At 39.3% G+C, this 25,819-nt stretch overlaps 2 protein-coding genes across 2 annotated transcripts; one reads left to right on the top strand and one right to left on the bottom strand.

Moving 5' to 3' along the window:
• The first annotated feature begins 1,899 nt into the window (after positions 1 to 1,899).
• LOC128611312 (olfactomedin-4-like) lies at positions 1,900 to 17,904 on the top strand. The gene is made up of 4 exons (XM_053630700.1): positions 1,900 to 1,904; positions 3,164 to 3,277; positions 13,062 to 13,119; positions 16,963 to 17,904. Exons 1-4 carry the CDS (start codon positions 1,900 to 1,902, stop codon positions 17,710 to 17,712), a joined length of 927 nt encoding a protein of 308 aa, XP_053486675.1. The 3' UTR covers positions 17,713 to 17,904.
• A 3,349-nt stretch (positions 17,905 to 21,253) lies between these two features.
• LOC128612026 (olfactomedin-4-like) lies at positions 21,254 to 24,795 on the bottom strand. Its single transcript, XM_053631929.1, has 4 exons — positions 24,609 to 24,795; positions 23,305 to 23,523; positions 22,626 to 22,779; positions 21,254 to 22,293 (listed from the first exon to the last, which is right to left on the bottom strand). Exons 1-4 carry the CDS (start codon positions 24,792 to 24,794, stop codon positions 21,464 to 21,466), a joined length of 1,389 nt encoding a protein of 462 aa, XP_053487904.1. The 5' UTR covers position 24,795; the 3' UTR covers positions 21,254 to 21,463.
• Positions 24,796 to 25,819: the final 1,024 nt, after the last annotated feature.

Here is a 25,819-nt window from a genome sequence, read left to right as displayed (position 1 = left end):
TTGATTTCAAGAAGAATTCTGAGACGTAGCTTAAGAAACATGAATAAAATAATAGTTTTCTAATGAAGTGGTGGTGACAGGCATCCACAAATTTCATACCTGCTGCTCGGTTGTATTCATTTGTGGACACAATCTTCACTCCAGCGTATTCATGAAGTCAGATATTCTCTACTGACTAGACTTTATTTATAGCTCCAGAGTGTTTTATGTAAGGAATAACACGACAGACTGTGCTGTTATACAAAAATCATGCAGGCTAGAGGGGTGTGATGTGGCACAACTGGAAACGTCACACAGTGTTTAATAAATTAATGAATAACACATCACACATTTTAACAGTTTAAAGTTAGATTTAATGTTGTGGAACGTCCGAGAAGCAGGTTAGCTCCTGTCCTCACTTATAGCTGCGATAAACAGTCATTCATTCCCTCACCAGCATCCCCCCCTCTCTCTCTCTCTCTCTCTCTCTCTCTCTCTCTCTCTCAAAAATACAGCCTGTCAGTTTCCTGAGCTGGAAAACTGTTACAAAGCTCTTACAATGGAGACTCCTTCCATAAATGTTAATTAAATTTCTCCTAAAAAAACAAAATGTCACCACATCAACAATTATACATTTTGCTTTGTTAAGCAACATGTTTTTAAAATCTCTTATTATTAGTCTTAGATTATGTGGAGCGTCTGTTGTACAAGTTCCTGTGAATGAGCTGTATAGAAACAACATATTAGAAAGAATGCATTAATATAAACCCGTCATTCATGTCACAGCCGGAACTACGGTCCAAGCCCTGCTGTTAAAATAATGTGATAAAGAAAACATTCTAACATTTAACCTAATATTTACTGTCATAATTTGGGAATGTACAATAGATGTTGTGTTATGAAGAAGAAAAGAAAGCACCAGCCTAGTCAGTAGCTAGCTATTAGGCTAATTAGTGATTAGGTAAGCAATGTGTCATTCTATTATAAGAACATAATCAACAACGGGGTGGTGTGATGAAGCTGAGTTACTGTGACCACCCCGAAATTGTGGGTCATACACACAGTCCATTGGCCACAGAGAACAGCAGTTTGAGCGTATGGGATGCGTCTCAAAATGGCCAACTTTCCACTAAGACATGAAGCGTAGTGTTTGGGACAGACTAACTCCTGATATCGACTCGGTTATGAATGACACCAATACAATAATTACAGTTAATAAAAAGACATTTCATGGACTTGTTTTACTGATGACTGAGGGAAAACTCGCATGAGAAATTCAATCCAACAAAACGGAGGCCATAGAGGACCGCAGGTTGTTTCCCACACTCTTAAGTTTCCGAAGTAATCAATATATTTGCCTGTCTGAGAAATTGGAGAGCATTCGGAGCACAGCTAGCAGGATGTCTTCTGAGATTTAGTGTTCGCCACATCTGAAAGAAAGATTGCTGAGGTGGGAGCTCAGATGGGAAATTCACAACAACAGATGCCTTACCATACTGCGCAAACATCTCTAGGCGTTTCTCTCTCTGTGTGTGTGTGTGTGTGTGTGTGTGTGTGTGTGTGTGTGTGTGTGTGTGTGTGTGTGTGTGTGTGTGTGTGTGTTCTTTCATACTCATATTCCTGTGAGGAAATAGGCCTGCTGCTATTTTAGTGTAAGGTCGCCGCTTTGGTCCCACTCATTACATTTAACAGTTCTATGTAATCTAGAACTCTGAGGATAAAATGACCTGTGATTATAGACATTAGGAAGTAAATTAGAAGTGCTGATATATGTTTGAAATGTGTGTGTGCGTGTAGACTAGTTTGAGCATTGTTGTAGTATTTTATTTTCAGTTCAGAAAAACATGAAAAATAACTGCAAGACAGTATGCGAGCAACAATGTATGAAAGATAAATTCAAAGAAGCCATGCCAGAGAAGCATGAAGTAAGAGAGAAACACACTCATTTGTAGTGGTGGGCAATATAACAACAACAAAGAAAAGCATTTAAAAAGATTAATGCAAATTTTTAACATCTAACTTCTTCCAGTCAGTTTGTAATTGCTCACAAAATAATAAAAGGATTTAACAATATTCACAATATTTAATATTACGTTAATATGTCATATAACATAATTTATTGATATTATATCAATACATATTATACAATATTGATATTATTTCTTCGTATTGCCCAGCCCTAATATTAACATTAGCTAATATTTCTTAGTAATAAACACCAGTAATAACATAGCTAGATGTGTGCTATCAGACTCAGTGTGTCACCGAGTGATAATTGTGCTATTGTTTTTAAAATTTTTGTTACAGCACCGAGACAGCATTTATAAACCTGAAAAAAAAATGTTCTGCATGTCTCAGAAGTACAGAGATGTACTATCGATCATCTATATGAGTAATGTGAATGATAATGCATATTTGATATCTCGTCGGTGCTCAACAAAGACACTTTTGCATGCCATGATGGCTCTATTAAGTGCATCACTGCCTATCACAAAGGAAACAGCGTAATGGTCTGCACTTATATAGCGCTTTTTTTTTAAACCTTAGCAGTACTACAAAGCGCTTTACGTTGTGTCTCATTCACCCATTCACACACACACCAATGGTATCAGAGGTGCCATGCAAGGCACTAGCTTGCCATCGGGAGCAACTTGGGGTTCAGTGACTACACATCAAGACTACTGCTGTTTTTGCTCAGTCAGTCTTTAAATCATACAGGAAGGTGAGTTATCCTAGTCAGACAGCTTTAGCTCAACTACACAGTCGAGGTTATGTTTTATTTGCTCTGTCTGAGCACCAAAAGCTCATTAAGTTATCCAGTTAATATTCATAATTATAATAATAGTGAATGTTAACGTTCTTAAAGTATTTACCTTCTCAAAACTATATGGTCAGTGTTATAGAATTATCTAAAGTAATCGATGGGTCTAAAAGCAAATACGACTATTTTTTCCATTAAATAGTAGAGAATGCTGGAGAGTGCGTATAATCACAGACTATATTATATTATATTATATTACATTATATTATATTATCAGAGCTGCCAACCTTTATGCATTTTGTGTAGACGCTCAGCAAAACCATTGAAAAATTTGTAGGCTTCTGGGCTCAATCTCTCTCTCTCTCTCTCTCTCTCTCTCTCTCTCTTTCTCTCTCTCTCTGTCTCTCTTTTTCTATGATCCAGATTTGCTGGAGGAGTACAGAAGCTGAGCCTCAAGCCCAAAGCCACTGAGGACGATGGCGACTTGGACATTCAGTCTTCAAAAATCTTCAGTTACTCTGATTCTGCCAGCACAGAGTTCAGATGGGAATCACATATTGTATTTACATCACTTCTCATCTGAACTTAATGCTGCCTACGAGTCAGTTCAGACTCCTGTACTTTCTCTAGTCCTCCACTTTGGATTAAATGCCACATAGTGACACTTAATAAAACAAAATTATTAAGAACACGCCTTCACCCATGGGAAAACTGTTCCCGCAGAGGACGCAAACCTTGTTACCATAAAATTAGTGAAGAGTGAATGTAAAAAAACAAACCTTATTGCATTACTGAGAGGGAAAAAAACAGTAGGTATGAACGTACTGACTGAAACGAGCACCACATTCGAATGCACATCCATAAGACACTGTTATCGACATTTTTTAGTGGGCAAGCATTACAGTATTTTTCAGACTGAGATAATGAGCAAAACCAGCAACTCTATGAATAAATGATGGCAGTTTTGTGACCAGAGTCAAGAGCCAAGACTATTGAGTAGACGAATGAATGGACATACAGGCAGAACCGTGTCGGAGCTGTCATCATGCCTGAATACAGAACTGAATACAAAGGAGTGAGAACCTGATCGAGAAACCCAGTCACTCCTCAAAGTTGGCACCGAAAAAAAAAAGCATTTCAGGTTTGAAGGAAGTTGGAAACATGCTCTATGGGGTTGTGTATGAAATTCTTAACTGTGTGTGCAGTGTGTTTAACAATAAGACTGGTTTGAAATAGAGTCAAAAAGACTTTTTACACAACTTTGTATTCTTATTGTTTGTGGACTTTGATTTAAGTAGACAGAGTATGAGTACTCCTTGTTTTTTTGGTACTCATTGGTACTGATCCTAATACTGGTACAGAAATGAGCTAAGGGTATTGACTAGTGCTGCGACATGTAATCGATAAAATCAATAATTAAAATAATCGACAACGAATTTCAATCTGGATTAGCATAATTTTCACTGTGGATAACCCAGTCAGTGATGTCACTTCACAATGGTGAAATGGTGAAAAGCGCATTTCTATAAATATAACACATCTGAGAAACAGCGGAGGTCACAGAGTGAGCTGCTGCGGGAAAAGTGCACAATCCAGGTTGAATGTTTTATATTAAGCACTTCAAACAAACCCGTAAGTGTATTAACGTGGCTTGTCGTGTCAGATGCTGTGGCAGATGTGTGTGCTGTTTAATGTGTTCCAGACATGTTTTCTTCAGCGCAGAAATGACATTTTTACCTTTATATCCTTATTGTAAATGTTAGAAATTCACAGCAGTATTTCCATTTGACAAAAAGGCTCGTCCTGACAGCAAGCGAGTCTCCGTTAAACTTCACTGAACGAGGGCGAGTCCACGCATGCGCGACAAACAGCACGCAATAGAAAGGAAGCACAATAACTCTGACTAAAATATTCATTTTGATCAAATATGTTGATCTATATTTAGCGATATTTAGAAACAAAAGTAATGGTGTTTTTATGAGAGCAGTAACTGTAATGGGTTTATAACATGTAATTATATATAAATGTAAGAAGTGTCATACATTTACAGAATAAAGTAACATGTTACTGTGTTCAGATGAGTGAATGTGTGTGTTACTGCAGAACATCTCTTACCACTTAGTACTTAGTTTGTGCTTTTGTTTTTCTTTTCTTTTTTTTTAAAGCATTTTTAATATAGTGATTTAACTTCTGCTTTAAAGCTTATGGACAATCAGTTGTTTTTTGTTTATGTTAATAATTTTAAAAATCCTTTGCACAATGTATAGCATAGCGCACATAGATAGATTTAAATACCTTTTTCATAGCCTTCAATTTGCACAATGTTTGAAGGACAACACTGGGCAGAATGTGAAATAATGTTTTTGGTTTTTTTTTTTCGGGTGAAAAAATACAGAAAATAAAAATTGGCCTTTTAATCCAACTAATCGATTAATTGAAATACTACTACTACTAATAATAATAAAAATAATCGATTATCAAAATAATCGTTAGTTGCAGCAATAGTATAGACAGATTTTTTGTATTATCTGATCAGGGGCATTCTGGGGCATGTGCTGCTAGCAATGAGCATTGCTCATGCTGAGTTTTATGCTCTTGGTTTTCCCGACCTTGCAAGCAGATTGGCCTGGAGGTAAAAAGAAAGAAAGTAAGAAAGAAAGAAAGAAAGCGATCGGTATCATTTAGAGCTTGAAAGTTGAAATTTGCTGGTGGTTGAGAAAATAAGGCCGAGTGTAAGGTAAGGGGTGTGTAGGCCAAACGTGTGGAGTGACAGTAATGACCTAAAGATGACAGTGGCAGCTCAGTGGTTGACATGTTGGAAAACCACTCAGAAGCTCATGAGTTCAAATCCCAGCTTTGTTAAACTGCCAGTGCTTTTCTCTTGAGCAAGGCCCTTAACCCTCAACTGCTCATTTGTATAAAAATGAGATAAATGTAAGTTGCTCTGAATAAGGGCATCTGCCAAATGCCATCAATGTGAATTTAAAGGTAAGAGACAACCTAGCCTGATAAGTCAGCTAGGTTAACCAAGCATGAAATGTAGAATCTGTTTGTGTGTGTGTGTGTGTGTGTGTGTGTGTGTGTGTGTGTGTGTGTGTGTTTGTTTGTTTTAACCATGGTTTTTACATTACATTTGTAGATGAGAAAGAAAACAAAAAACACTTAGGCATCATAAATGTACAATGGTGTTGAAAACCCTGGCTTGTATACTTGTTTTTGTGAGTGTGTGCTGCTATTCCCCCAGACCAGCAGGGGTAAACCAGGCTTTGATTAAATATCAGTGGAGGTGAATGAGTGGAGAGTCTGTGTGGAAACATAAGGAGATTAGGGAGCTTTATCAGCCCAGTCATTCACATAACCCTCCACTCAGCATCTCACATGACCTCATTGGATTATTCCCAACTTCCTGGAAGTCTGTATTATTATTATTATTAATAGTAGTAGTAGTAGTAGTAGTAGTAGTAGTAGTAGTAGTAGTATCATCAAATATTATGGGCGTGTTACAGTATTATGTCTTTTATAGTACGTTACACCAATGCCCTGTCAATTCACCCACATGAGTAATTATTACAGAAGTTTTTTTTTTTTTTTTAGAATGGGATGAAACTGGGTCCTAATTTAGTCCAATGATTAGCAATGGAGAAAGAAAATGTATCTCTTTACAGTTTATCAGTAAAGCTGTTTCTGTAAAGCTGCTTTAAGACAATGTCCATTGTTAAAAGCACTATACAAATAAAATTGAATTGAATTGAAATTGAATCAGCTTGTTTTTTTTCTATGTTTAATGCATTACTGTATTAAAGGGTAGTGTGAATTATGTGAGGAGTAAAATATTTGACAGCATGCTGTTATGGGAAAATTAGCAATGATGGGGAGGTGTGATGAAGTGGAGTTACTGTTACCTCCAGAAACTAAATTATTTTCCTATTAAAGCATGTCTATTAAATGTGTATTAAAGTGTGTGTTTTATTCCTCTTATACTGCAACAATTCGACAATGCTAATAATTGTTTAATTAAAGAATGACATATCATTTTTATCTGTTTATAGTTACATTTAATGTTGTGGAAGGTCTACAAACATGTTAATTAGTTCCTGTTCTCACTTATGTTATAGCAGATGGATGGATGGATTGATGTAGAGAAGCATGGAGAGACGGATGGATGGATGGATTGATATAGAGAAGCATGGAGAGATGGATGGATGGGTAGATGGTGGATGGATAAATGGATGACAAAGTCCTTAAAACAGAAATGCTGGTGAATGGATGGATGATTGATGATGGATGAAAGGATGGATAGATGGATGGATTGAAGTATGAATGGATGGGTTGGTGAGTCCTTAGAACAGAAAGGCTGATGGGTGGATTGATGGGTGGATGGAGAGATGGATGGGGAAGTCAGAACAGAAAAGCTGGTGGATGGATAATTGGATGGATTTATGACTAGATGGATGAATGGATGGACAGATAGATGGATGGATGGATGGGGAAGTCCTCAGAACAGAAAGACTGGTGGATGAATAGTTGGATGAATTTACAACTAGATGAATTTATGACTAGATGGATGGATGGATGGATGGATGGATGAGTACTTAGAACAGACAGGCTGATGGATGAATAGGTGGATGGATGGAGAGAAGAATTGATGGATGGATGGATGGATGGATGAGTACTTAGAACAGACAGGCTGATGGATGAATAGATGGATGGATGGAGAGAAGAATTGATGGATGGATGGATGGATGACAAGTCCTCAGAACAGAAAAGCTGGTGGATGGATAGTTGAATGGATTTATGACTAGGTGGATGGATAGATGGATGGATGAAAAAGTCCAGACAGGCTGATGGATAGATGGATGGAGAGAAGGATGGATGGGTGGATGGATGGATGGGGAAGTCATCAGAACAGAAAAGCTGGTGGATGGATAGTTTGATGTATTTATGACTAGATGGATGGATGGATGGATGGATGGATAGATGGTGAAGTCCTTAGAAAAGACAAGCTGATGGATGGCTTGATGGACGGAGAGAAGGTTGGATGGAAGGATTAGTTTGGAAGCCCCCCTGACTTACTGAGATAGTTTATCCACAGTACAAACACTCATCTGAGCTCTTCATCACATATATTCATGTGTTCCCTGTGTGCTGTGATTAAACACAGTGCACCTACGTACTGAACTGCAGGAGAGGAATGGAGCACCTAGCAACAAAACAAATTAAAGGCAGCATTACATTATCATCTGTTGTTTTTTAACAGTGCTCTCAAAGTATCCATTTCAATAGTACTTAGGTGAAACAAAAGCAAAAAAAAATGTCATGGGTGTGGCGTATGTGAAGTTAAGTGCTTAAGTGCTTCATGTATTAAAAGTTTGCAGGGTTCACCGTGAAGTGGAGTACTCACTGGAAGGACTTTTCACGTCATTTGAATTTGCACTGTGTGATAATTCAAAGGACAGAAAAACTTTAAGTTAGTAAATATACAGGTGCATCTCGAAAAAAAATTTGAGATGGTGGAAAAGTTCATTTAATTCCGTAATTTAATTCAAAAAGTGGAACTTTCATATATTCTAGATTCATTACACATAAAGTGAAATATGGGGCATGTTCACCTCACACCTTCAGGGTTGGGGGGGTCGATTCCTGCCTCTGCCCTGTGTGGGGAGTTTGCATGTTCTCCCTGTGCTATGGGGGTTTCCTCCGGGTACTCCGGTTTCCTCCCCCAGTCCAAAGACATGCATGGTAGACTGATTGGCATGTCCAAAGTGTCTGTAGTGTATGAATGGGTGTTTGAATGTATATGTGAGTGTGCCCTGCGATGGATTGGCACCCCATCCAGGGTGTTCCCCGCCTTGTGCTCTATGCTCCCTGGGATAGGCTCTAGGTTCCCCGCGACCCAGTAGGATAAGCAGTATAGAAAATGGATGAATGGATTGATGGATAAAATGAAATATTTCGAGCCTTTTTTTTTTAATCTTGATGCTTGCAGCTCATGGAAATCAAAAATCCAGTACCTCACAATATTAGAATAAAGAATTTACAATACAGAAATGTTGACCTGAGAAGAGCTCTAATCAGCTAATTAACTCAAAATACCTGCAAAGGTTTCCTGAGCCTTTAATCTCTCCGTCTGGTTCAGTACACACAACCACAATCATGGGGAAGATGAAAGTAAATTTTGCATTTCATTTGGAAATCTAGGTCCCAGAGTCTGGAGGAAGAGTGGAGAGACACAGAATCCAAGTTTCTTGAAGTCCAGTGTGAAGTTTCCACAGTCAGTGATGATTTGGGGTGCCAAGTCATCTGCTGGTGTTGGTCCACTGTGTTTTCTCAAGTCAAGAGACAATGCAGCATCTACCAGGAGATTTTAGAGCACTTCATGCTTCCATCTGCTGACAAGCTTTATGGAGATGTTGATTTCCTTTTACAGCAGGACTTGGCACCTTCCCACAGTGCCAAAACTTCTAGTAACTGGTCTTCTGACCATGGTATTACTGTGCTTGATTGGCCAGCCGACTCGCCTGACCGGAACCCCATAGAGAATCTATGAGAGACACCAGACCCAACAATACAGACGAGCTGAAGGCCACTATCAAAGCAACCTGGGCTTCCAGAACACCTCAGCAGTGCCACAGGCTGATCGCCTCCATGCCACGCTGCACTGATGAAGTAATTCGTGCAAAAGGATTAAAGCCCCGACCGAGTATTGAGTGCATAAATTAACATACTTTTCAGAAGGTCGACATTTCTTTATTATAAATTCGTTATTCTAATATTTTGAGATACAGGATTTTTAATTTCCATGAGCTGTAAGCCGTAATCACTTGGCGAAGTGATATGGACTTGTAATGTGGTCAAGACCTTTCTGGAACTACTTTAGCCAATTGCACACCTCAGAACGTCTGTCAGCCAATCAGAATTCATCAGCGCTATGATATGAAAGGAATGAAACACTACAGGATGTGCTTTAATTTAACAGATTAGTTTCCTATGACAGCACGCCCCACTGTGTTTTATTCCTTACTTATACCACAGCAATTTTCCAACTATTACGTTTAAAAAAAAATTATTCATGAAGGACATGAAGGATCCTTTTCATTTGTTACAGGATCAGATGAAATTCATACGTCTTCCAATCTGAATGAGCTGTTACTATAGCAACGATAACTTAGAATGAGCATGATAATATCAACCTGTGATTTGCATTTGCACTATTGTCAGAACTGCTGTTCTAGATAATGAATCAGCAGCTTCTGACCAATCGGAACAGAGAATTCAACAGCGCTGAGGTTTGTTTGCTGAGTGTGAAGAACAGACTGAGAATTGATAGTGTGTGTGTGTGTGTGTGTGTGTGTGTGTGTGTGTGTGTGTGCGTGTGTGCGTGTGTGCCTCCAGCCCCACCCCTAACCCTCCACATGGATTTCCTTCCAGATTTGTAAAAGAGTTTATATTTATATCTCTGAGCTTGTCATTATGTGTTGGCGCAGTAGACTGAGCTCCACCCGTCGCTGTTTCCAGTAAAGGAGCACGGAGAGACACGAGCCCTGCCCTGCACTCACACAGTCTAATGTGTTATTATCATGTCTCTCTCTGTCTCTCTACATCTGTCTCTCTCCTCTGCTTCTCCCCACTCTCTACTTTCTGTTTCCCTGATCCCTCTCTCTCTCTCTCTCTCTTTCTCTCTCTCTACATCTGTCTCTTTCTCTAGGTCGTCTTCTCTCCTTTACTTCTTCCCCACTATCTACTTTCTTTTTTCCCCCCCATCTCTCTCACTGTCTCTTTCCTCTTACTTCTTATTTCCCTCTGTACATCTCTCTCCCAGTCCTGTATTTCATTCTCTCTCTCTCTCTCTCTCTCTCTCTCTCTCTCTGTGTGTGTGTGTGTGTGTTTCATATGCCTGTCTCTTTCCTTTCTTTCTACTGGTCTCTACTTCCCATCCTTCCTTTCTCCCCTCTGTCTGTCTCTTTCCTGTCTTTCCTCTCACTCCCCATCTCTTTCTCTATATTGGTCTCCACCTCCTACCTTTACTTTCTCCCCCATTTTCTATATCTGTCTTTTCCCCGTCTATCTCATTCCTCTTTCCTTCTCTATGCCTCTCTCTCCTATCTTTCCTTCCTCTAATCTGCCTGTCTCTCCCCCTTGACTTTCCTTTCCCCCTTCTGTCTTTCTCTCCCTCCCTCCTCTTTCCCCCTCTGTCTTTCTCACTGTGTTTTTCTCTCTCTCTTTTGTCTCTTTCTTTCTGCCTGTGTCTGCCTTCCATCTTTCCTTTCACCCCTCTTTTCCTTTTCCTGTCTGTCAGGAGTGTTAAGTGCCAGATTTATAGTGATGTAGTGTTTGAAAGTTATTCACCCAAACTTTTTTTTATATGGATCTTAAAATGTTTTGAAAATGCACATTTTATTAGCGTAGCTTTGCCTATGCTATGTGTGCATGTTTTTATCTGCTCTAATAACTGTGGTCTGACCAAATCAGTGTTCCTACCTCTACGTCATACATATAAAGCATTAAGCGAGTGTCATATTCCTCACATCCTGTGGATCAGAAAAAAAACACACCACTTAGCCAAACTTTCTGCTAAGCACGATGTACATAAACAGGAAGTGTACAATACTAAAGATGAGGATTAAAAACATAATGGCCCGTTATTCATGATGAAGACCAGCACTCACAGCACTAATGTTGTGGAGCATTAACACACAAGTGAGAGAGGAGATATGGAGTGATTTCTCTCTCCATCTTTCTTTCTCTCTATCCACCTCTCACTCTGGATATTGATAGAAGATGAAATGGCTGTAATTGTCTCTCCATCTTTCTTTCTCTCTGTTCACTTCTCACTTTAGATATTGACAGAAGATGAAATGGCTGTAATTGTCTCTCTTAGCTAATGGGATAGATACTAATTGCTTTTCTTTCTCCTTTTTGTCTGCTCTCTCGCTGTCTTTCGCTGCAGGTTGACTGAAGAGAGTGCGCTTCACTTGTCGCTGTTGGTCACAAGTAAACATTATCATTATCATTTATGTTAAGATATTAAAAAGTAAAGATATCTTAAAAAAATTTATATATATATATATATATATATATATATATATATATATATATATATATATATATATATATATATATAATGACTGTTGTTCAACCAATCACTGATCACCATTAATCTCGGAGACCAATCAGTGCTCACTATACTTTTCAAATTACCAATCACTGATCACCATTGTTCCCAAACACCAGCCACTGATCACCATTGTTCTCAACAACCAATCACCAATCACCATTATTCCCAATGACCAATCAATGCTCACTATACTTTTCCAATGACCAATCCCTGATCTGGACTGGTCTCATCTGATCTGATCTAATCACTGATGACTGATTTCTATAAGAAATTTGTTATGATCTATTATTTTCTTTCTATTATTTTTTGATAATAATCAATTTTGTCTTCAGAAAATCTAACTTTTTTATATAATAGGCTTTGATATGTAAATGGGTGGCTGTGGTTCAGGTGGTAGAGCGGGTTGTCCACTAATCGTAGGGTTGGCGGTTCGATTCCTGGCCCACATGACTCCACATGCCGAAGTGTCCTGGGGCAAGACACTGAACCCGAAGTTGCTCCCGATGGCAAGTTAGCACCTTGTATGGCAGCTCTGCTACCATTGGTGTGTGAGTGTGTGTGTGAATGAGACACAGTGTAAAGTGCTTTGGATAAAAGTGCTATATAAGTGCACCATTTACCAAATTATCATTACAAGTCTATGAATATGCAAATTAGCCTAAAATGTCATCTGGCAATTTTATGAACTCACATTAGCTGTTTTCCCTTGAAAAGCGTGCCTTCAAGCTCTTTCCTGTCCTCTGAATGACTACTGAATCCAATCAGTTGTAATATGCCGTTGTTATTCCTTTAAATATTGCACTAAAGTCAGCTATTTGCTGCCCTCTGCACCTCATTCTATTAAGTAGCATAGCAAAACGTCTTTATTTTGATTATGCCTGTATATTTAATCATGTTGATTGTTGTTTGTAACAGAAATGAATGTTCAATTGTAAGTAATTGAAATGATTTGTTTTTCTTGGTGCATTTTTTAAAATCCCAAACATCATGATAGATGCAAACGTTTTTCACTCAACTGTATATCGCCTTGCTGTTCCATTGAATATTGCACTAAAGGCGGTTATGTTCTGCCCCCTGCTGTTCGTATGAGGTTGTGTAATCTTTTCCACCCAGAACCCTGCAGCTTGTTCATATCCATGTTGCTCATGTACATTTATTTTATCCTTAAGCTAAGCCTCCCATCATCCTCTGATTTTTTAAAAATAGTCTCCAGGACAGTGTGAGCAAACTCATCCACATTTCAGGGCTTAGAATGCCCCTGAAAGCAAAATTATTGTTTCAGACTTTTTTGTACCTGTCCCCTAATGTTATGGACACAAACTTGATAGTATATGTGGAAGAATATTGGGGGGGGGGGGGGGGGGGATTGGGGGATATCCTTGTTTTAATTTTATAGTTTGATACTCCCAGGAAAATTGTTAAATTTTTTGGATGACTAATCCACTACTTTTTCAGTCATCTAATGCAAGGGTTCTCAAACTTTTCCAGGGCAAGGCCCCCCAATGGCATTAACATTTGACTGAGGCCCCTCTTTTGCAAGATGTCTTTAAAACACATTAAAAATACAGACTTCTGAATATACCCCCCCCCCTTTTTTTAATTAATAATTACATCTTACATCCTTACATTACATTATATTAGGAATTGATTGTATTTGTAATTGTGTAATTGTGTGCATGTGTGGTTGTCTGAGTGTGAGAATTTATTTTTCACACCAAATTGTTGAGGCTAACCGGGTGGGCCACGGCCCCCACTTTGAAAACCACTGATCTAATGAAATGATATGTAGAAATACACAAATGACTGGCAGACTGTAAAACTTAGCATCCAATGAAAAGTCCATGGCTGCATCCAAAATCGTACTACCCTACTACACAGTAGGTGAAAAGCAGTACACCAGAGGGGTAGTATGTCTGAATTCTCAGTAGACGAGAAACAGTAGGCGAGAAATACCCAGATGGCGTACTGCTTCTGGCGAGATTTTGCAGTATACAACCAATGGACATTATCTGAGTCAAAAATCCCATAATGCACATTATGGTACGGACAAGCTCAGAAAAAAAAAAAAAAGAAAAACCACAGAAGACAGCATGTTGGCTCTTTTTAAGTATTAAACCTTGGTTAAACAGGACTTGTTTAACAATACCTGAATAAATTGTTAACTTGTTGAAGGTTTGAGCAAGAAAACAGCTGTCACAGCATTTGAAACCTTTTTTGTGATCTCCATCATGCCTTAACCGGCCAAGCTAACGGCAACAAATTTACCCCAGCCTGTTAACACTGCCCACATTAAATTGCTAATTCGGTTAACTTTCCTGATGTGCATTTTGCCGTTAGTGCGGTTGCTTTAATTTGGTGGTCCCTTTATGATTTTAGTGTTCCAAACTCTTCCTTTGGTGGGGTATTCCTCTGGGTCTAGTTGATGGGCAGTCAGGATGTTCTCTGTCAAACTTGGAGATTAGTGACCGGACTAAGATGTCTTTGGCCAGGACCCATGAACATTCTTCAGGCCCATAGCCTTCCCAGTCCACCAAGCAGTACAAGCTGGTGTACCCTCAGTCTCTAAAGGGTTAGGTGGTTCAGTGATGGTTACCTGGCGGGATGGTACAGACATGCTTACAGCAATAGGACATAGAATGTGTGACTCTTTTCTGCTTCAAGGCTTCTGAGACTGTTTTTCTGCTTCGAGGCTTCCGAGACTCTTTTCACCTGTCCCAGATTTTAGCAAGGGCACTATTGGTTCCCTTAGTGTTGATCTTGTTGCTGCATTTGTTAGTGTACAAATTGTTGTTCACTAAAGTACATTAAATAAGCATGTTTTCCCCCTGTTTTATTTGCTAGGCGTATAGTGATACTTCTAAGGAAGAGAGTTCAGTTATAGCTGTTTTCAGAAACAGTAGGGGGGTGGGTGTTGTTTTGTTCACGCTCATGTTTTCTCCTTTTTATCATTTTTCAGTAAGGTAGGATTTGTTGTTTGATGTTTTTATGTTTGGAAAGGTTAAGAAGTACTCCTCCAAAAAGAAAGAAGTGCTTTATGCTTGATATTTTGGCCTTGTCCCCTTTTTTTTTGCATTTCTAGAAAACTGAGTTTGCTGAGTGCTGGAGAGGAAAAGTCTTGTCTTGTTGTATCACAAGATACAATCACTTTTGTCTGTGTGCCATTAACATTAAAAGACATTACACTTTACTCACTTTTTTAAGGCATTTTCAGCTATTTTATCATTTATTTTGCACCATATCTCCAGTCATCAGGTGACATAAAAGCAATACATTCAAAGCATACATAGGGTGTAGCAGTATACTACTGTAAGGAAATCTCATAGCTATACCAATAGTATTATCCTCTAACAGTACAGATAGTGTGTGTGTGTGTGTGTGTGTGTGTGTGTGTGTGTGTGTGTGTGTGTGTGTGTGTGGATAACAATTCCCATGGAATTGTTTAAAAAAAAAACACTGGGTGATATCTAAATTTTGGTGCACTATGAAAGAGATTTGATCAGCTAAGTAATCAGAGAGTGGTCCTCTTAACAACTCAAATGTAAAACACTTTCACTGCCTTGCATTGTTTTCATACAGTGAATTGAATGCATATTCGAATCTAGCTTTCCAGAAGTAAGCTTGGTATGCGAGCATGTAGCCACCATTGTACATGTAGAGCCTCATGTCTGTGGGATTGTAGTGAAGGTTGGCGATGCCCGCTGCCACCTTCTCCATAGGGATTGAGAGCGTGTTGTCCTCCATCCCTGTGGTCGTGTCGAAGGCGTAGAACACTTCCTCTTTGTAGGTGTTTATGTAGCGAGTTGCGTAAAGCACCCCACACACCATGAAGGTGTTGGTCACAGAGCGTTCGAACAGGCGTGTCTTCCACGTGTGTGTCACATTGAAGCCTTCAATGTCCACTCGACTCACGACCATGTTCCCGTGGTTAGCTTCTGTAGCATACTTTACCCACAAGCCCTTGCCATCAGCTGAGAGGTTGATGTCCGTCCAATCAAAGCAGCTGTAGTAACAGTAGGGGAATTTGTTGCTGTATCCAGCACCAGGGAGTGTGAGACGTCGGACTTGCTTGGTTTTCACGTCAAAGGCACAGAGGTCAGGCAAGTAATGATAATACACTGATAATACACAACACCCTTGTAAACAATGGTCCCTGGACCCTGAATCGCATTAGCGTGAGTGTATGAGTCAGCCAGCTCTTCATCTCTGTGGTTCCTTTCAGCCATGAAGTCCTCGTAAGTCTGGTAGAAGTGCACATAGATACCCGTCATGTGGCTATTAGCTAGAGGCTGGATCCAGTATGTTTCTTTACCATCAGTGTCAATGTCATGACCCCATGCTCCACCGATATAGGACGAACTGAACGGGTTCATCTTAGTGACCACAGGCGCACTGATATTTCTCATCATGTGCTCAGAACAAGAGCCTGTGACACAGAAAAAAATAGGTTACTTGCACTCTTGATTCTGATACTCTGGTATTACTGTGGCTCCTCACGCACTGCCTGAAACCTGCCTGATTCATCATTCTACTTTTATTTTTCTTCACATCTGACCTTCTGCTGCTGTGTCTGGTCCCACATGGGCAGTCTAAAGATTTACACTTTCTAAACACAGTTTATATCCATGTCTTACACTTGTTTCAATGAATAATCTCATTTGTACCAATGAACTGCCACTGTAATCATAAACACTCATCCCAGGACTCCCAGGTCTTCTCATACTGAACATCCTTTCAAGGCATTCATTACTGTTTGCCTTTACTCTAACCTGTATACTGTAATGAATGTTTAATATCCTACTAACATTCATGTCTCACCCAGAAGAGGACAGGTTCCCTTTTGAGTCTATTTCCATTCAAGGTTTCTTCCTCATGTCGTCTAAACCATCTAAATCTACATTTGGATTTCTCTAAAGTTGCTTTGTGACTGTCTATTGTTAAAAGCACTATACATATGAAATTTAATTGAACTGAATTAAGTTAAAAAATATGAAACTTTATATCAGTGGCACTGTTCTTTAAAAACAAGTTAAAAACTTTACATGAAAGACCTAATTAAGCAAAATCAAATGACAAAATTTGAAATAAAAACTTTTAAACACCATCAAACAGAGAGATTAGGTTGAAAGACCCAAAACCTGCTCCAGGAAAGGAGGACATGTACTGGCTGGTGGCTCTGACCAGCAGCGATGTTTACGCCAACTATGTGCAGCATTACAGCAGTTTGAGCACTTTACTGGCAGGCGTGGGTTATGTAGACACTGTCATTGTTTCCTCAAACCCCACCACAAACACCATCATGGGCCCTAATGTGGTGCAGCATGGAGACGCGCTATACTACGGCTGCTATAGTACACCCTCTGTTTGTCGATTTAACATCTCCACCTGCTCCGTCACTAATACACCACTTCCACAAAACTCTGGCTATAATAACAAGTTTCCTTTCGGCCACTTGGACGCCACGTACAAGTACACAGACTTGGATTTCGCCACAGATGAATCTGGTGTCTGGGTCGTCTACACAGCACAGGACAATTTTGGCAACGTGATCCTTAGCGAGGTGATAGAAGGAAGTCCTCCGTCTTTAGGCCGAACGTGGCGGACATCACTGCACAAGCGCACTGCCACTAACACCTTCATGGCATGCGGAGTGCTTTACGCCACACGCTTCCTGGACCAACAGACAGAGGAAATCTTCTACTCATTCGACACAGAGACAAGTGAGGAGCGCTATGATCTGAAGATCCGCATCACGAAAATGCAGACCAACATCCAGTCTCTAAATTACAACCCACGAGACCGAATGCTCTACGCCTACAGCGACTCATACATCGTCTCATACGACACTGTCTTTGAGTAAACAGTCATCTTTTACTCCTGTGTTTACTGAAGGAATATTTTGTCATACAGCTGTTTGACAATGATGTGGATCTTCCGTTCTATAGATCCTGTTGATTTATACCATCAGAAACTCAGGATCTGTGAAATATTATGACTGAATTGTAGTTTAAGGGTGAATTTGATTAATACGTTACACATTAAAAAAAAAAAAGTTTTGTACTGCCTTGCCAGAATCATATCTTTACAAATTCCCAAGTATTCTGGAAACACCTGTTGACCAATAAAACATGACTCTTTGTTAATGACTGTGCTGTGTGATCTCAAATGCTTTTATTATAGTTAGTATCCAGCCATTTTCAACTTCTGCATAGCGACTTTTTTTAACCCACTGTGTAACTTTTTGCTCATCATTATATGTGCAGTGACACATTTTAAATATGTAAGTATATTGATTTAAAATGCAAATAGACCTACAAGCTAGCATCAGCATAAACCAGTGTTATTTAAATTTGAACACAAGCTATATTATAGACACAATGCACACAATATGCATCAGAGCCATTGTGTGTCCACCATCACATGTCAAAATGAGGAGATTATGGAGCTGCAGTTGCTTTCTTCATGGAAAAAAGAAAGAAATTAAGGTGTATATTACCCCCTAGTCCACAGATTCCCAGTCCAGGTCTTGGAGAACCTCCTGTTGGAGTTGACATTTTGGAGTTGACTATATGCAGGACCCACATACACACTGAACTCTTAAGAAATGAATGCAAAATCATTAGGAAGTTAGGACCACCAATTACAGAATAATTTCTCTTTTTTTAAATAACAACACATTTTATTATTAATCTTAGATCATGTGGCGCATCCACCATCCACCAAGTCCCTCTAGATCATCTGTTACTATAGAAACAATAACGCATTAGAAGAGAGCATTAATATAAACCTGTGTTTGCAGAAACACTACAGTCACAGCTGCCATTATAGAAAATTAATCAACACCACCAGACCAATTAGATTTGAGAATTCAACAGCGCTGTTGTATCATGATTATTACTATGATTTGTTCTGATTCAGATTTCCTTTCTAAAATAAAACAGTATACATGCTGGACATAACACATGATGTTTGCAGCACTGAATTTTAGTGTTTTAATGAGAATAACAAAAATGTAGATTAAATATATCAGCTCCTGTTCAGCAGCCTCTAATTAATTTTGATACATGAAAGCATATCCGTAAATATAATGTAAGTGGCAGTCTGGTAAAAACAGCAAAACATGGTAGATCGGATATCAGAGGAGGGGAAAAAAGAGTGAATTAGATTCAGTCCTGTAACAAATTGAAAAGGTAGCAGAGAAATTGGATTTGGAAACGATTTATTTATTTATTTATTTATTTATTTATTTATTTGCTGGAAATGGTTACAGTGGATATAAAAAGTCTACACACCCCTGTTAAAATGTCAGGTTTGTGTAATGTAAAAAAATGAAACTAAATTAAACCATGTCAGAAATCAGGTCTTTTCCCACCCTCAATGTGAAATTACAATGTATAAAAATGACGTGAAAAACAATCAAACATTTTAGGGAAAACTAGGAAAAATAAATGTGCACACCCCTAAACTAATACTTTGTTGAAGCACCTTTTGATTTTATTACACCACTCAATCTTTTTGGCTAAGAGTCTATCAGCAAAAACATTTCTTGCAAAAATATTCTAGATCCACCAGATTATAAGGGCATCTCCTGTGCACAGAGCACTTCAGGTCACCCCCACAGATTTTTAGTTGGATTCAGGTCTGGACTCTGGCTAGATCATTCAAAAACATTGATCTTCTTTTGGTTAAGCCATTCTTTGTTGATTTGAATGTATGTTTTGGGTCATTGTCGTGCTGAAAGGTAAAATTCCTTTTCATCTTCAACTTACTAGCAGACACTTGAATTTGAAGTTTTCACTAAAATCGACTGGTATTTGTAGCTATTCATGATTCCTTCCACCTTGATAAAAACCCCAGTCCTGGATGAAGAATAACAACTCTAAAGCATGATGCTGCCACCAACATGCTTCACTGTGGGTATGGTGTTCTTTTGGTGATGTGCTTTTTTGTACCAAACATACCTTTAGGAATTATGAAATTATTATACCTTTTGGAATCGGTCTCTAACACATTTTGCCACATAGTTTGGGGGAGATTTAGTTGAGCTTGGATGTTTTTTTGTGAGAAAGGGCTTCTGTCTAACCACCCTACCCCACAGCCCAGACATGTTAAGAATACAAGAGATTGTTGTCACATGCAGAGAGTAATCAGTACTTGTCATATATTCCTGCAGCTCCTTTAATGTTGCCGCAGGTCTCTGGGCAGCCTCCCTGGTAAGTTTATATCTTGTTCTTTTGTAAATTTGGAGAGATGTCTTGTTCTTGATGATGTCACTGTGGTGCACAATTTTTTTCACTTGTTGATGAAGACCTTCATGGTGTTCCCTGTACATGCTTTGTAAGCTCTTTACAGCCCACAGCTCTAGCAGACTGAAGAAATGTGACGAAAATCCTACAGAAACAGCTGGTCTTTATTTGGGAGTTAATCAGAATAATTTCACTGATGACAGCTGTATGATGATTACTTATGAACATGAGATTGAATGTGATTGGTTTATTCTGAGCACGGCCACATTCTCAATTATAAAAGGGTGTGCACACTTATGCAACCAGGTTATTGTAAGTTTTTATATTTTTCCTATTTTTCCCCTAAAATGTTTCAGATTGTATTTCACATTGAAAGTGCAAAAAGACATCTTACATCATTTATCTTGGTTTAATTTTTTTACATCACAAAAATTTTAACAGGGGTGTGTAGACTTTTTACATCCACTGTCGCTATAGAGAGACTTAACTTTATTTTTGTTAGGATTGATTTCCATTTCATTTATAATTTTAATTTTATTATATTTATATTTGCAATGTAAGTGATCTTGTGTGAAAGTATTTAACTGAATAAAAAACTGTGCTTTGTTTTGCACAAGTCATGTTTTTATCTATAATATGTTTCCTGCTTGTTTTTTTTTTTTTTTTTTAAATGAATGCTTTGGGGGGCGCACGGTGGTTTAGTGGTTAGCATGTTCGCCTCACACCTCCAGAGTCCGGGGTTCGAGTCCAACCAGGGCCATGTGTGTGCGGAGTTTGTTCTCCCCGTGCTGCGGGGGTTTCCGGTTTCCTCCCCCAGTCCAAAGACACGCATGGTAAGCTGATTGGCGTGTCTAAAGTGTCCGTAATGTATGAATGGGTGTGTGATTGTGCCCTGCAATGGACTGGCACCCTGTCCAGGGTGTACCCTGCCTTGTGCCCGATGCTTCCTGGGATAGGCTCTAGGTCCCCCGTGACCCTGAAAAGGAGTAAGCAGTAGAGGATGGATGGATGGATGAATGCTTTGGATAATTCTAATAAAAGCATTTGACACAGGACAGTCATCAACATAAAGGCATGTTTTATTGGTGAAGAGACATTTCCAGAATACCCGAGAGATATAATTTGTACAGATATGATTCTGACAAGGAAGTAAACAGTACTCTTTTCTTTAACATGTCACAAATTTATCTAATTCATCATTAAGGTAAAACTGCAGACAATTTTTTTTATACATTCATGACATTTCAGAGACACTGATTTTCTAATGGTATAAATCAACAGTGCCTACAGAAAGGGAAATCCACGTCATTGTCACACAGTATGACAAAATATTCCATCAGTAAACACAGGAGCAATGATGATTGTTTACTCAAAGACAGTGTCGTATGAGACGATGTATGCGTCACTGTAGGCGTAGAGCATTCGGTCTCGTGGGTTGTAATTTAGAGACTGGATGTTGGTCTGCATTTTCTTGATGCGGATCTTCAGATCATAGCGCTCCTCACTTGTCTCTGTGTCGAATGAGTAGAAGATTTCCTCTGTCTGTTTGTCCAGGAAGCGTGTGGCGTAAAGCACTCCGCATGCCATGAAGGTGTTAGTGGCAGTGCGCTTGTGCAGTGATGTCCGCCACGTTTGGCCTAAAGATGGAGGACTTCCTTCTATCACCTCGCTAAGGATCACGTTGCCAAAATTGTCAGGTGCCGTGTAGACGACCCAGACACCAGATTCATCTGTGGCGAAATCCAAGTCTGTGTACTTGTACGTGGCGTCCAAGTGGCCGAAAGGAAACTTGTTATTGACGCCGGAGTTTTTTGGAAGTGGTGTATTAGTGACGGAGCAGGTGGAGATGTTAAAGCGGCACACGGAGGGTGTATTATAGCAGCCGTAGTATAGAGCGTTTCCGTACTGCACCACATTAGGGCCCATGATGGTGTTTGTGGAGGGGTTTGAGGAGGAGATGCTGGCATCCATAGGACCCACACCTGCCAGTATAGTGCTCAAACTGCTGTAATGCCGCACATAGTTGGTGTGAACATGGCTGCTGGTCAGAGCCACCAGCCAGTACATGTCCTCCTTTCCTGGAGCAGGTTTTGGGTCTTTTCCCCAGGCACCGTAAGGGTATGAGGTTCTGTACTGGGTGAGGGCGTAGGTTCTAGGGCTGGTCACATTGACCAACTCGCCTTGTGGACAGCATCCTACACACACACACACACACACAAAGAAGAGATTTTCAGATCAGATGCACTATAAAAAAGAAATATATATTTTTTAAATATATACTGCTTTGAGAGGTGAGTAAACAAGTCTATTACACAAATTCATTCATTATCTTCTGTAACCACTTGATCCTGATTCATACTCTATCAAGTGAAATCTGGCTGGTTAGATGGAAAACACACTTACCATACACCTACTGACATGTTTTGGAGGAAACTGAAAAACCCAAGGAAACACACATAATCTTATGACAGATATGACGGGTTAAGTTCTGTATTTTTGCTGGTGTTAAATGCTAAAGTGTACGTACGTGGGCGAGGAGTGGGAGGCCGAGGGGTGGCCTGAAGCTCATGCTGACACTCAGCCAAGTCTCTCTTCATGCGCTGATTTTCTCGCTGTTTGCTCACCACATGTGAAAGATCGAAGGCCTCGAGCTCTTGCATGCCCTCTGTCATGTTTTGCAGCTTCAGGACAGATATGATAAAACAACAATCATGATCATCAACTTAATTATTTATTCAGCAGACACTTTTATCCAAGCATTACTGCCCATCACTCAACCAACTACTTACACAAAACACCATTCAGGGCAAAATGACTCATTTAAAATGTAGATGAGTCATTTTGACCTTAATGGCCTGGTTCACTGGGATAGCACATAGCCATCAGGTACAGACAAGGGTTCCTCATCCATGCTTGTGTTTTCCTGTAATGAGGTCATCACTGATGACCTAAAGCTTGCTCAAAGTTAAATCCTATTAATGAGTTAGGAGTGTTAGGTGTGTTTGAGGTGTGTGTAGAGAACATTTGATTTGAAGAAGGTGTTTGAGTACCACTGAATACAGATTTATCTCAATAACAACTCATTAAAAAAAAGTAATGTAAGATACTGAGTGGTGCTTAAAGCCATCAGTTTAGATTTAACAGTATACTCCATAAAGATGTATGATGTGACGCTGTTTGGTGTGTGATGTGGTGCAGTAAGTCACCTTGGTTGCCGTGCTCTCACTGAGCCGCTTGTGCGAGTTGATGGTTTTCTTCAGTTTACCCATGAGCCCCAGGATCTCAGCGAGCTCGAGGTCGATGATACGCAGTGACACGGCTCCGTACAGATCACCATCGTCTTCATTCTCCAACACAGACACACTCTCCTCCAGCTGCTCCAGCCGCCGCTGCACTCCCAGCATCAACACATCCACCTCCATTAACTGAGAGAGAGAGAGAGAGAGAGAGAGAGAGAGGTTGGAATGTAGTAGCTGCTATTTTTGGTAGAACAACTTAATGCATTCTGTGTCTCTAATTGTCTGTCTATCAGTTTAAAATATAACCTTTATGAATATTACAAAACATGCTGCTAACATGCTTTAGTAGTCAAGAACCTACATATATTTGTGATAATTATAATATCAGGGCAGGTAACAAATTAAAGGAAAACAAAACATAAAGGCAACTAGTAAGGTGTTTTGGGCCATATATAATTTGGTTTCTTGGTAATATGACTAGCTGTGCTTTTTATGTCATATTAACTTCAAGAGAGAGAAAAAACAGAGGCTGATGAGGGATTGACTGTTTATAGGTGCTATAATGTAATGGAGAGCAGGAAATTGACGTTTCACAGCATTAAATATAACTACAGATCTGTCAAACCTAAAGAAGAACCATTTTCCCCCTCTGAAGAACAACCACACATTGTAAACAAGCTCCAGTTTCTATGATGGGCTTGATACTTGTCTAATGTTAGCTAAGTCAAACATACATTAATTTTATTTCACATTAATGAACACAACACTTTCACCATTTACCTTGACAGAAAGGGGGGGGGGGTCGCTGTGTCAGTGCATCTTTCAAGCGAGGTAGTTGAAAGGAGACAATAGATTAATAATGTGAAATGGGGGAAGGGGAAGGGGCTTCCACGGTGTTCATTAATATTGGACACTACAAAAGATCAGTGCAACTGTCATTCCAGTCTCTTTTTGCATATTTTTGAGTGATAACTCATAAAAGCATACTCTATAAAATGCACAATGGTGCTAGGTCTGTAAATAAAAAGCACAGTATGTCGTTCGTTCATTAAAAAATAAAAACTGTAATTGTTGACAAAGTGCTGTGATATAAGAGGAATAAAACACATCAGGGCATGCTGTTATGGGGGGGAGGGGGGGGACTTTAACAGTACCTCACCTTCCTGTCATTGATTATTTTTCCTTTAATAGCAAGCGTTTTGTTGATTCTGTCCACTTCAGAAATTTCTAAATATTCAGAGCGCATAAAAAGTGTCTCTTAAGTCACACACCTGTGTTGAAGTGATGCTCCTGTTGCACTGGGAAGCCTCAGTACGGATGGAGTCGAGTTTCTCCATTGGGAAAGGATGCAGCAAGTTGTTCAGCTCACACACACAGTCCTTTCCGCCCACATGCTGACAGCAAAAACATGGCAAATTAAAAATACATGCAAGAAAAATATACATGTCACATGACATTTACTTTGAATGTGACTGTTTTAGAGGTTACACTATTTGTACAGGTTGCAGTACTTTTGTTCATTGGTAGACTGTGATGTGATGAGTCCTTAGATGATAAAATCTTAAACACGCAAAAAACTGTTTATAAGGCATAAGTGTGAAGCATACAGTACAGCTATGTTCCTCTTACCTGAGAGAAAAGGACAAGGAAAAATGTAGTAGTTAATACGGACAGAGACGACTTCATATTCGTTTTAGAAGATGGGCAGAATGAAGGCACTGCAGTCCAGAGGCTGTCTTAAAGTGAATCACTGTCTCCTATTACAAAATCAAGGTTTAAAAATAGAAATCTCAATTTCTACACAAATTGTGGAAGTGAGACTTGGAAATGTCTTATTTGGGCTGAGTGGCAGGAGGGTGTGGGGTAACCTTGGTGTTGGTGTTTGCATAACTGTAAGCTCGTTCACTTCAAGATGAACACTGGTCTTATTTCTCATTCCTCTACTTCCAAATACATATTTTCCATGGTTTATTTAATTATTTAAAGAGCAGATTTATGCATTCATGATCACAAACAGATTTGCTTTGTTCCATATATCACTTAAGCGCTGCCGAATTCTCCATTCTGATTGGCTAGAATGTGTTGATTAAATTTCTATGAAAACATCTCTGACAATAGTGCTGCAAATCAAAGGTTCAAATTAATGCATTCGTTTCTATTAATGCATTGTCGTTTCTATAGTAACTGTAGTACAGAAAATACTTTCTTATTAGGAGGGTAGCTCAGAATGGTAACTGTAAAAGTTGGATTCTTTAGTTCTGCTTTCAGCTGCTCATATTTCTCTAGCTTCTCGTATTCTTTCTTTTAAAATGTTACTGTCACTTGGTATTGCCAAATCACTATTCCTGTGTTTTTGTTTTTTGCTTCTTATCTATGATTGTTCCATCTAGTTAGTTCACGGTAACTGTTTATCTTATATCTGGATGTCCCACGGGATCTTAGCTATGGTGTTTTCTACTAGCCTTCCACTAAGCTAGCATCC

Source organism: Ictalurus furcatus, chromosome 8, assembly GCF_023375685.1.
Source record: "Ictalurus furcatus strain D&B chromosome 8, Billie_1.0, whole genome shotgun sequence".
Lineage (NCBI taxonomy): Eukaryota > Metazoa > Chordata > Actinopteri > Siluriformes > Ictaluridae > Ictalurus > Ictalurus furcatus.
Note: the sequence above shows the minus strand (reverse complement) of the source record. Positions and strands in the feature narration are given on the sequence as shown.